This window comes from Azolla caroliniana, unplaced genomic scaffold (assembly GCF_043228905.1).
Source record: "Azolla caroliniana isolate FFs.n. ecotype wild unplaced genomic scaffold, voAzoCaro1.0.p SCAF_1, whole genome shotgun sequence".
NCBI lineage: Eukaryota > Viridiplantae > Streptophyta > Polypodiopsida > Salviniales > Salviniaceae > Azolla > Azolla caroliniana.
Window position 1 is genome coordinate 25,589,198 of NW_028230436.1, and position 13,530 is coordinate 25,602,727.

Genomic DNA, 13,530 nt, shown 5'->3' on the forward strand with positions numbered 1-13,530 from the left:
TCCTTTTTTGGAAAGAAAAACATATCATCCACATTGACTCGTTATTATAAGCTACGACTCTTGTATCTTTATTAAGGGACATAGGAAATCTTTCATGAGTATTGTACTTCAAGAAATATAGATTTATGACATTTTGTAGATATTGAATGCCATGTTTATTTAGCACCATCACCAATACCACCTCGTGAAGAGCCTTTTGGGATGAGTGAGTGGATTCTTCCTAGGGTATGCGTATAGATTACGAATAAACCAAGACATTATTTATAGAAGGTAGTATGCTTATTATAGATTAACAAGACACATCGGCGTCCTCGAGTTTGAGGCCATAGCGTTTTGTCTCGAAGGACCAACGAAGCGTGCCAGACATACATGACAACATGGTCGACAAGTACACCTCAAGCTTTGGCTCCCTTCCCATCAGCTCCTCGTTCTCGCGGATCGCATCCACCACTTGCACGCAACGGGCATCCACTCGCTGTATCATTTCCGCCACAATTCCGAGCGCATCTTGCAATGAGGCGGCCGCGCCACTCTTGTACACAATGCACGGGAGGTTGAAGTAGTCTCCAGCCGAGGTCTCCACACGGAACGAGACTATGTCGTTGCACATGCACATGTAGTCTATGGCAAGGTTGCGGAGCTCGTGGACGAGCGAATGGAGATGGATGGGATCGTCGTCCAGACACAACACATAGAGAAGGAGCTCAAACCCTAGGAAGAAGCCAGAGGACACCCGGCGGATACCCATATATTGATTCACAGTACAACTCGTGCCGCCTCTATCATGGTCCACAAATGCTGGATCGTTGGTGGGGTGAAGGCACACGGCTTGCAGGTGATCTTTCATGGCTGATATGAACCGGATCCGTGCCTGCGGGGTGAGCTCACAGGACATCTCCTTCCAAAGCTCCCCTAGAGCATCTAGCATGGTGAGCCTCCGCGGGTCGAGACCAATGGGAACTGCTTCAGCAAGGCTCCGTGATGCGCATTCCCGTGGCTCCTGGAGCTTGAAGTTCACAGAATTCGCCCATGTGGCCACGGCGGATCGAGGATCACCATCATGACACCCCATGTGGTCACTCAATTCAGCGCATGACACTGCGGTAGCGGTATCTACCACATCGTCGGCCAGGGTGAGCCATGCGATGAATTTGGTGGCAGTCATGAGGCGCGGGAGGTCTTCGGCTTCCGGGAAGAGGCGGCAAACATAGAGGGGGAGGAGGCAGTCCGATAGGAACTGCCGGGACTTGGGCTGGACCAAGTTAAGGATCCACGGCTCGCACTCTACCCTCACTCTCTCATACTGCGGGTGCAATTTCACAGGGAACGAGCATTGCATCGACGGCAACGTAAAATGAGAGCCAATGCTCGGTGGAACTTGTGTGGAGAATACCGTGATCCTAGCATTAGCGTTGTTGGCCATTGGCGTTGGTCTTGGACTTGGACTTGGGACTTGGTGTTGGTGTTGGGTGTGGGTGCAGAGCAATGGGTAGATTGTGTTCCCATGCACATTATGTTGAGTTTATATAGATTTTTGCATTTGTAGTCACCCTTCTCATCATTATTGCATTTATTGCTTTCAGTTGGTTTGGTTTACTAGAGTGAAGTCAAAAATGAGGGTCCTCTTCCCATGACTTCAAATGGCATGGGTCTCCTCATAAGGAGGTTTGTCGTGTAATACTTTATATAAATAATCGAACAAATGAAAAATATAGGGGGGGTGCTCCGATCACCATCATTCATCATTTCGTGGAAACCTCATAGTTCATGAATAATTGAGAATGGAATTATCAACTACATTTTGAGACACCACAAAGTGGATACATAGATTAATTTGGACTGTCCATTGTTTAGTTTAGTTTTATCCATTAACCTAGGTGACTTCAATAAGTGTACCTAATCTCATTGACCAAGACCACATGTATGGTCTGCTTGAATATCTTTTTAATATGCATAAAACACATGGTTTGTTTACGACGAAAGGGCAAGCCCATGGCAAGAATCAATCGTGAGACAATGATTATCAAAAATGTATATTCACACGAGTATATGTTTGGAGAAAGTTATGTCACATGTGTATATATGTATATGAAGGTGGGTGGTGCATTTATGATCATATAATTGTCGCCCAGGGCAAGCCCAGGGCAAGAATCAATCGTGAGACAATGAAAAAAACATACTAAAAATGTATATTCACACGAGTATATGTTTGGAGAAAGTTATGTCACATGTGTATATATGTATATAAAGGTGGGTGGTGCATTTATGATCATATATAATTGTCGCCGAGGGCAATAGCTAGTATACTATGTAGCCTAAAATATTGATTCGTTTGTCAATCCATTATGAAAAAGTGGGAAGAGTTTCCTTTTGGGAAAATTCTGAAAATGCTATAATTTTGAAATATGTAGAACATTTGGTTTTGTTTCATCAATAAACCAAAGCAACCAATCATTTTGGGACCAATGTAAGGGTCAAAGTTGTTGCATTTGAAAACCATGTTTGTCTTGCTCAAAATGCTTGAATATCACCATGCTATATTATACCTTCCATATTTGAACCTTTTTATCTATGGTTATACATTGTTGGTGCACATATCTATATTTGTGCACACACTTGTTATGAAAAAGGGGAAGAAATTTTAGTTTTCTTTTAGGAAAATTTTGAAAATGTGATTAATTTTTGAAATATGTAGAACATGCTTTTCATTATATGTAAATTTCCATTCTATGTACATGAACAAAGGGCTTGTTGGAAAGTTGTCCATTACATTCTAATATTCCACCATTTTTAAAGTTTCTTTTGTGTAAAATGTCCTTAATGATTTGAATATGCATGAATGTATATTCAACGTTTATGTCGAGTATGGTATCTTTCACCATGATTGGACATAGCATATTTAAGTCCTTTCATACTTTGGGGATCCATATATAAATTCTCATAATCCAATTGTGGAGTCCATTGTCCAAATAAATACTTAAGAGGACCTTTGTGCATTATCATGGCTAAGAGCTCCGGATTTGTTGCATGGTTAGGTGAAACCATTGGGATTCTGAACCCGAAGATGATGGGACTCTTTTATAGAGAAGAGTCCTTAAAAGGATAGATGGATGTAGCTCAGTTGATAAGGTTGCCCAATGGAGACTATGAGGTCATTGGTTTAACCCCCTACATTCCACAGTGGCATCTAGTAAAAATATTGTTGAGAAAACTAGGTCTCAAACCTAAGACCTTGGACTGGTAGCCATTAGGGTAAGCTAATTATGATAATAGTTATAAACATTCCAAATTGAGTGAACTAAGAAATTATATATATATATATATATATATATTCTTGTTCAATATTCGCCCTACTTGTGTTCGTTGTTCAACTAACTGCACATTTAATACTTGTCTATCCCCTTTGTAACGAGTTGGTGGTTTGTGTGTTGTATATCTCTGGATGCATATTTGCGAATGTACTCAAATATTAACTATTTTACTTGGGCAAGTGAGTACTCTTCAAGTGGTGAAGTCAACCTTCACCAAACTGGGAATACCTAACATGAATAAATACACCCATGCAAACATGTAACAATGAGTACCAATCCTCATCGCTTCATGAGTAATCTTAAATAAAGATTCTTAATATATTCCCACACAAAAAATAATTACGATGAATTTATCAACTGATTTTTTAGACCATAAGGTGACACAACACATCAAGAGAAGTGAGTGATATTTGATCTCATATGTAGGAAGTGAATTATAGGGTTCTGTTAATGTGGCATAAAGTTGACGAGAAGTTATATTTGATGTGTCCTACAAAAGTGGGAGTTGGAGTTGTTCATAGGGACTAGGGTGGAGACATGAATGTGGCATGTAGCTGAATAAAATTGATACTTGTGTTACCCATAAGGGTTGATTGCTGAAAGTGTCGAGAGGTCGAATGAAGTGTGAAAGGGTAGAAAGGCCAAAAACAGTCTGGAAGGGCCAAGTGGCCGAAAGTCGAAAGTAGTGTGAAAAAGGCCAAAGGCCAAATAATGTATATTTCCTAGTTAGATATAGCCAAAAGTAATATTGCCGAAATATGTATTATGTAAATAGTAGATCCAAAACAGTATGTATGTCGTATGACATTGTAACTTAACTTTGAGATTAGCAATGATGTATCGAATGGCATTGTAACTTCCATGTCTTGCCTATATAAAGGGGGCATGTGTATTGTGTATGGGAGGTTTAATAGAGAGATATCTTTTGGTGATATATTTTCTGTGTCGTAAACCAAACATCCAGGACATTTTGGAGGAAGATTAAAGGGGTGAGTCCGACATGCCATGGCACTGTCCCACAGGCGTGCCAGGTGTTGTCCGCTGGAATAGTAACCGATGGACAGGAGCGTAGGAATATAATATAGTAAAATTGTAACGCATGTTAACGGTTCACGCGGGAAGCGTGAACAGCTAAAAAGACCATGTGTATATAAAGGGCAAAAATCCTCTGATAGAGGTAGCATGTAATTTTGGAATGTAAGAAGCGTATCTTAATAGAGTTCTATCTTCTCTGATATCTATGTGTATCTGTGGTTAATCTACTGTGTGTCTTTAATCCTTGGTGGTGTAGTGTAGTCGTAAGAGCATAGGCGTGAGTAATAGTGTGGTTGCTAGTCCACTGTCTAAGGAGTTCGGTTGTAGTCGTCTCCCTTATATGCTACTAGGTTACGGGAGGTATCCCACTAAGTATTACGCTACAACCATACCATTCGTTACAACACAGTCACTTTGAGGTCTACGTCGAAGGATTGACCGTAGACCGTGTTCCTAATCGGTAACAGACTCGTCATATGATTTGACGCTTCGGAATCAACATACCACACCTCGCTTGATTTCGAGGTGTTCACGACCATAAAATTGGCCTTATGCTTCATTACGAAGGCTGGGCCTGATTTGTTTCTGCCTCGTTCAGAGCCTTTTGCATAGTGCGATCTCTGACGCCTCTCTGCATCTCTTCGGCTCGATCTGGCTTTGTCCGAATCGGCCCACTTTTCCCAGCACTCGCTCTCCTTGTGGCCTTTCTTGCCATAGTACCAACAATCCGGTGCGGTCTTCTCTTGCCGTCTTCCAGCGCTGCCATGACTCCCCCTGCTTGCGGAGGGTTCAGAATTGCTTCCGGCATCTCGATTATGTCGTACATTCTCCGTTGCGCACCAATCCACCTCGTCCACCACGACCACGGGGCCTATCATCCTCCATGTAAAGCATCTTGCCATCGGCGTGCGCACTCGTCGACGCACCCGCATGGTTTTCTTCTACGAGCAACATTGACTGAAGCTCAAAAAATGAAGGCATAATCTCCCTCATGCAGACTGCCGTTCGGAAGGTCTGAACTTTAACTCCAAGCCACCAAGACAAACCTGCACCATTTCATCTTCCTCGATGCTCACGTTAATGGAGGCGAGAGAGTCGCAGATTTCTTTGATCTTGGTGGTGTAATCAGCCATTGACATATCTCTTTGTCGTACATTGCTCAGCTCCTGTATGAGTTGCAGCTTTCTGGCCGTTGTGCTGGCGGCGAAAATCCTTTTGAGATTCGCCCACATGTCCTTCGGCGTCTTGGCATCCCGAATATAGCTCAAAAGCTGATCACTCACACAGGACGCGAAGTAGTACAACACTCTACTTGCCGTTGTCCTGAAGATCCGTCACTACGCGCGGATCGTGAGGCGGAACCGCCGGGGTTCTGGACCGGAAGGGTTCAAAGTCGGTACAAGCTTTGGCGCAAGCTTTAGCGAGAAAGTGCTTAAGATAGATTGGGAAAGAGAGAAGTTGAGATCAAACGATTGAGAGAGATTGATTGAACTTTTATCTTTGGATTTAAGAAACAAGTTACACGATCAATTTGATAACGAATTTCTTCTTCTTAATTTCATAACCCAAAAAAACGTGTTTTTCCTCCTTCCCCCTCCTTCTTTTATAGATGCTCTCATGCATATGATGCAAGTGAGGGTACAAGACATGCATAAAATGCATGTTTGCCATTTGGCGCTTATGTATTACATGTGGTGCATGATAACCATGTCACTCATTTTAGCTCTCATGTATGAGAATTTACATGTAAAAGTACAATGATAGAAATATAAATTCAACTAAATGGCATGGCTTAATGGTAAGCCAATTGACTCCTAACTCGGAGGTGCAAGGTTCAAATCCTTACTTGCCCTCCTTGTATATGTATATATGTATATATATTTATATATTTATTTATCTAGTCACCGGACGTCGGATGCCGTCGTCTCACCAACGCCGGATGCCATCACCGGATGCCGCCGCCTCGCAGTTGCCGGATTGCCGTCAGATGCCGTCGTCTCACCGACGTCGGATGCCATCACCGGATGCCGCCGCCTCGCCGTTGCCGGATTGCTGTCGGATGCTGGTGTCTCACTGGCGTCGGATGCCATCACCGGATCACCGGCTCCATCGTCGGTCCGGTTTTGGTTGGCCAAAACCCTTTATGAGTAGCTAGCCCACCTCCACTCTTAGTTCAAGTTACCTTGAACTCTCTATGCTCCACATATAGACACAAAGATAATATCTTTTGCTCTACCTTATATATGATGAGAGCCGTATTTGTCGTGCCTATGTGGGATATCTCACAATTTTCTCTTTTCCTTTCACAAACTTTATACCCTTATATCTTGACATATAGTTGTCCGTTTCTCGTGTAATAAAGTGCATTCGAAACCTCCATCATTTTGTACTTAGATATTAAATTTATTTAAAATGTTATCTTCACAATTATTGTATTATGTGATTTATACTCGATTTCGTACGTTTTATGGGATTTTCACACTATTGCCAAAAATCTTCACGACATCCACCCCCACCAAACCGCACGTCCTCCGGTACGTGCCAAGAAGAGAGAAAGTGAGATTTCGGCTACGGTGATCAATTAGATTCCTCCATGTCTTCATTTACATCCGCCCTATTATGTTCATCGTCGAGGTGATTGAGGTCAGGATCCTTGTCTTGTCTTTTCTTGAAAATCTTTACTCTTTTTCCCGCAATGGGTACGTCCAACCTTCATCCGTCTAGTTCCGCAAGGTGGTATGTGGCATTATCGTTGGCACTTGTCACCACATACGGCCCGAACCATCTTCTTGCGAACTTCCTTGTTGTACTGTGTTGATTGTCAAGGGTGCTGTCGTAAACCAAAACCCAATCCCCTTCTTCAATCTTCTTGGGACGAAGTCGATGCGTGTTGTCGAACCGAACTTTGTTCTTTACTCGGGCTGCCTCCATCATCTTTCGCGCTTTTTCTAAATCTTCAGGTCTTCCTTCAAGTTGCCTTATCCGCGCCACTAATAACTCTTCTCGACTCATCTCGTTCTCCCACGGTATTGCTACCCATGAGGCGATCGTCCTTTCGATGGGCATAATCGGCTTTTGTCCATACATAAGATCCGTCGGCATATACCCTGTCACCGAGCTATGTGTCGTTCTATCGGCCCACAAGGCATAGGGTAATAGTCGTGGCCAATTCCTGACTCGACCTTTGCATGCCCGTACGATGGCTTTAACGATAGGTCCATGCCCTCACTCGATCTTCCCATTCGCTTCCGGATTGTAGGCAGTCGTGAGGGAGAGCTTCACTCCTAGTCTTTCGAAGAGCTCCATCACTTCGTGCTCGTCCAACTCCCCTCGGTCGGCCACTATCTTCCCTACACATCCATATCGGCAAACAACCTCTTCAAGCAGAAATTTGCAAACGGATGAAGTCGTCTTATTTGTCAAGGCTCGTCCTTCCACTTGATTTGTCAAGTCTTCCCTTGCCAACACTAAGTACTTCATTTGTCTCACTCCCATTCGCATCGAGACCAGATCCACCATCCATTTGAAGTGTATGGTGAGTGGGTATGTCGGTTGTAACTCATCACGATGACGTATATTTGAATATATTTGGCAAGTTTCGCATGTGGACACGAAATGGAGTACATCTTTGTACATGCTTGGCCACCAATACTTCTCCTTCAACTTTTCGAACGTCGCCCATGTTCCTCTATGACCTGCCCAAGCACTCCCGTGGAATTCGGTCATCAGCGTCTCTTGCTCTTCTTTCTTTACCACCACTCGACGTGGTATTCCTGTCCTTCTTTTTGGATGTCGCCAAAGGAATCCTCCCTTCAAGAAGTATCGGTAAGCTTTCTTTTGGATCCGTAGGGCCTCCTCCTTTGTCAACGAAGCATCTGTCGTCAATGTTCTTAGGAATCTACCGATGAGTAACCACTCTCCTTCGTACTCGTTCTCGTTGAAGGCGTGGAGGGTTTGCGTGTCCTGGTCTTCCGCCGACAATCGAGCCATCTTGAAGAAGTCGAGGGCGACATCTTCATCTTCCGAAACCATGTTACTTCCATTTGAAAATCTTGCCCTCGACAGCATGTCAGCCATGGCGTTCTTCTTCCCTGCAATGTGACGGATCTCTGGGTTTAAAGACTTGATGTAGGCGATCCACCTTAGCATAGCAAGATCTGGGGTTGCACATCCCGAGACCATTCCGAGAATTGGGAGACAATCTGTCTCTATTATCACTTCTGACCCGATTAGGTAATCTTTGTCCGTCTTCACTGCCGACACAATACCCCAAAGTTCCCGCTTGACTTGGGCATATCTTTGTTGCCGTTCACTGAGAACCTTTGCTCCGAACCGAACGGCATATCGCGCATTATCTTCACCTTCTTGATTGATGACCCACCCGATTCCGGTTGGGCTCGTATCTACGGTCACGTAAATTGGTTTTCCTTTGGCATAGTCGGCCTTCCTTAGTGCCGGAGCTTCAAGAAGTAGTTTCTTTAATCTTTGCATCGCAAAGTTCCCGCTTGACTTGGGCATATCTTTGTTGCCGTTCGCTGAGAACCTTTGCTCCGAACCGGACGGCATATCGCGCATTATCTTCACCTTCTTGATTGATGACCCACCCGATTCCGGTTGGGCTCGTATCTACGGTCACGTAAATTGGTTTTCCTTCGGCATAGTCGGCCTTCCTTAGTGCCGGAGCTTCAAGAAGTAGTTTCTTTAATCTTTGCATCGCATTTGTGTGCTCATCTCGCCATTCGAACTTCATTCTTTTCTTTAGTAGTCCATATAACGGTTCGGCGACATGAGCGTAGTGAGGAATCCATATATGATAAAACGCGCACGCTCCAAGGAACCTTCGAACCTCCGTTTGGTTTTCGCATTCTTCTTTCATGTCTTGGATTGCGTTCACTTTGGATGGCGAGGGCTTCCGGCTGTATGCTCCACACAAGTGACCTACCACCAAGATCTCCGGTTGCCCAAATGCGGATTTTTCTCCCGAAAATGTCAAATTCGCATCTTCGAGCCTTTGAAGCACCTTCTCGCAATTTTTCATATGATCCTCAACGAACTTTCTACAACCTTCCTTATCTTTCGATTCATCTTTCTCCTCATCCGAACATCCTTTTATCGGAATATCATCCAAGAATGGCATCGTGATGTCCGGAATGCAATCCTTCAAGACTTTATTCATGGCATTCACCATATGAGCCACCGAGTTCGTTGCGCCTTGGGGTAAGGTACACATCCGCACAAGCCCGATCGGAGTCCTCATGGTTGTAATGTCCCGACTGTCGATCGCCAATTGGAATTGGTCATATCCAGAGTAGAGATCGCCAATGGAGTAGATGGACCGGCCTGCAAATGCTTCGGCAAATTCGTCCACGCTCGGACCGATTCCGGCATTTCGAATTGTCACCTTGTTGACGGGTTGAAGATCTTGGATGAATTGCAATGATCCATTCTTCTTCGGCACCGTGAACCACCTATTGGAATAAGGAGCATTCGATGGTTCTAGAATTCCCATACTCACCTTCTCCTTTAAGAGCTCAATCAGCTTCGGAAGGTGTGCTCTCGGAACCGGTATCGGTTTCAAATTCCAAGGCACATGAGGCACCGTGAAGATCACCATCGGCTCTATAACCTTTGGGTCGGCGCATCCGATTTCTCGTGGGAAGAATGCGAAAGCCTTCCCATGTCTCTCAAGCATATCGCGAAACATTCGCTCCTCTTCAGGGAGAAGGAAATCCTCCTTTCCAACTCGTAGCTTCCCCTTCGTCTCTTTGGTGAAGACATGACCTATCTTCTTCGGATCTCTTAAGTTTGGATCGTTAGCGACTTCCTTCATCTTTTGCCAGCTATCTTCCGGTAGCGGAGCCGCAACTGGCTTGATCTTCTTATCCACCGTTTTATATTTCGTGTTGATGTCAGCTTCCTTCATCGAGACGCCACCATGGTATTCATCGATGATAGCGTACATGTTGACGGAGTTAACCGGAATCACGCGTTGGTTGTGAAGATAGCTCAAGTCCACGACGTCCTCGATTTCGCCGATGGTGTCGTTAAATGAGGCTTCTTCCATAATATGAGTCACGAACTCTCCTTCTTCTATTATGTTTTCTTCTTTCAGCATCTTCTCGAATTCTAGTATCCGGTGCTTGTGCTGCTTGTCGGGTAGTACTAGTTTACATGCGCCACTAGGTGTGACACATGTTGCTTCTCCTTGCAATCCACACACTCTTCTTTCTTGTGGGGTCTTGTGATTGCTCGGACTATTTGTGCCCCATGCTTCAATAGTCCGCTCTAAAAATCCGAGGATTCGCCTCCGAGACTATCTCGATTCCGTTCATGATTGGCTCGCACCGTTAGGAATTGGACCGATCTTTGGTTGTCAAGACTCTTTATTCGTGCGAAGGCTGCTCCATTATCGAACACTTTGGTCTCCATCCGAGATGATGTGATATAAGGTTGCCCTAGGATGACAGGATGCGACGCCGATTCTTGTACGAATAAGTGTTGATCCATCTCCACATCCCCGATCGTGACTTTGATATTGGGACAAGCTCCGTACAAGTCCTCCGTAGACTTTGTTGCCACGCGAATCTTCCATCCGTGGTTTGTATTGATTGGCCACCTTCTTTTTTTGTAGAAGTTGGTTGACATGAGGTTAATCTCCGAGCCGTGGTCGATCAAGGCTACTACGGTCTCTTTCTTCTCCCCGATCTTCACCGGCATCTCCGTTGTCGCTCGTGCCCAATGAGGTCGAGTGTAGTGGCTGTCCACTATATCTTCATCGATTTCATCTCTTGCCATCGTTATGGCATTCATTTTTGCTTTTTGCGGCTTCTCTTCTTCCTCGTCCGATTGTTGTCTCTTTCTCTTTACAAGGTCCACGATTGTGTCATGGAACTCCTTCGTAATGCCAAGCAATTCCCTCAAGGACAAAGTTACGTGGCTATCAAGAACTCGTTCTTCAAGAATCTTCTTTAGGTCCGTCGTCTGCTCTATGTCCGACCTTAGCTTATAGGTAGGTATAGTCCTTGTCCTCCGAGCAGGGTCTTCGACACCAACCTTCACGGGCCGAACCGTTTCTTCAACTCGTATGCTCGGCTCCCCTTTTCGGCTTGTAAAGGTCGACTCGTCTCCGCATCGTCCTTCTTTTTCGCGTTCCTTGTTTCATGTCTTTTTGATGGGCCTTGCTCTTCTATTCTCTTTCTCTTTTCTTCGACGAACACCTCGTGGTTGTCGCACATCACCTCTGCGAGTATGGTGTTGTCGTCCACCGGATCCGACCACCCGGTTATGCTTTGCACGCTTCGGTCCACAAGCTCTACCTCGTTCGATGTGACTTTTCCCTTCTTCTCATATTCGAGAACGGAAGTCCAAAACTTTGCTCCCACTCTAGCAGCTTCAGTCTTGTCTTTTCCGACTCTTATTCCGGCCGACGCAACATAGTGCATCGCATCCACATGAGTCGCATCGGCATCCTCCATAGATTTCTTCATTCCTCCTCTTCCGAAATTCACCCGTAGGGGTCTTCTAGTCTCGCTTGAGCAGATCATGTTGTCCTCTATGTATACGATATTTTGTCGAATTGCCTCTCGAAGGCTCGCACAATCCCTTCTCATGTGGTCCATGCTATCGCACCACACGCATCTAAAGGGTTCTTTTCCTTTAGGGCCCCGACGATTCATGTTGGCTAGCATGACCTTCTCGAACTTCTTCGCTAGCTCTTCAATGATGTCGTCATCAATCTTCTTTTCTTCCACGTTACTTTGTCTTGGCGGCTCAGCTACTTTCGAAGGAGCGAAAAGGTACGTAGTGGGCATTTAAGAGCCGCCACGTTACTTAATACTAAATCGGTACACGACGTGCGCATGCTCGAAAAAGGCGCCAAGACGCACAAAGAAAAAGCAGCACGCATGGAGACCTTTTCATTTCGCGAGCCAAGAAGCACAGAAGCACCAAGGCAGTGGAAGCTTAGCAAACGCGAACCTGCACTCAGAGAACCCCCACGTTCGGAACTCTCTCTCTCGCTCTCACTCTCATCACCACTCTACCTCGCCATCTTTCCTCGACCTCGAAGCAGACATGGAACCACAAACGCTGTCGGAAGCGGCCAGGAAATGGCTCAGGCAACACGGACTGGATGGGTTCTTGACCATCATGGAGGCACCACCGCACAAAGAAGCCGACCAGGTCATCAAGGAGCTCGACAAAGAAGTCATCACCGAGGAAGCGATCCGTGCGCTAACAGGCCTTCCGGAGGGAGGTATTTTTCAGATCGATAACCCAACCTCGGAACAACTCATCCGATATTTCGGTGAGTACTCTGTAGCCGGCAAAGGCTATCGAACGCAGGGCGGGGAAGATCTGCTATTCAGGGAGATAGCTCGAGTGCTCCATGAGTACGGCCACGTGTACCCCCGACCCCCTGTCATGCCAAAAAATCGGGTAGGGATGATCATAGCCACCTATGAAGGGATCAAGGTGGATTGGCTGGTGTTGATTGCAGACGGTTTGTGCGCGGCATTCGACACGGTACGAGGAAAGGATGGCAAGGAGGGCCGGAAGCTGTGGCATGCCGTAGCTCAGTGGATAACATTGCTCGTGCCGCCGGTCGAGACCGTCCAGCCAAAGAAGCGGCCAAGATTATCGGAAGGAAGCACCTCGAAACCCGCGTCCAAACGACAGCAGCTGCTGGCGTCGAAGGTGACGAAAGGGAAGAAACGGCTCCCAGAACCGGAGGAGGTGTCACCGGTCCGACCCGTTAAGATAACCATACGGCGACCGGGACAGAAGGAACCTGAACCCGTGACGGCACAGAGACATGCCGTTACCCAGGAAGAGGAAACGGAGGAGCCAGAAGAGCACCTCCAACGACGGTCAAGAAGTAGGACCGCCGGGACAGCGGGGGAGCGTTCGGACCCGCAAAAGGAAGAAACGCCCCCAACTCAACCTGAGCAAACCACAAGGGAGGAACCGGAACCGGTGCGTATAGAACCGGCCTTGTCGACTTCTATACAAGAAGTCATTCCAACGGCTCCGGAGACGGCGAGAACCGGAACTCAACAGCCGGTGAGCCCAGCCAGCACACACAGCGGCCAAGGAGTAGAACCAGAACGGCAGATACAGGCACTCAGGCCAGACAATTCCACAGTGAACGAGCCGACCCGACCAGTACAGCAGCAAGGCACTAGTA

General features: G+C 45.9%; 1 protein-coding gene across 1 annotated transcript; it reads right to left on the minus strand.

Annotated features, from left to right (window-relative positions):
- Nucleotides 1-288: 288 nt before the first annotated feature.
- Nucleotides 289-1,432, minus strand: LOC147869276 (microbial Terpene synthase-like protein 13). The gene has a single exon (XM_087337588.1). The coding sequence runs from the start codon at nt 1,421-1,423 to the stop codon at nt 290-292; it is 1,134 nt and encodes a 377-aa protein (XP_087193714.1). The 5' UTR covers nt 1,424-1,432; the 3' UTR covers nt 289.
- Nucleotides 1,433-13,530: the final 12,098 nt, after the last annotated feature.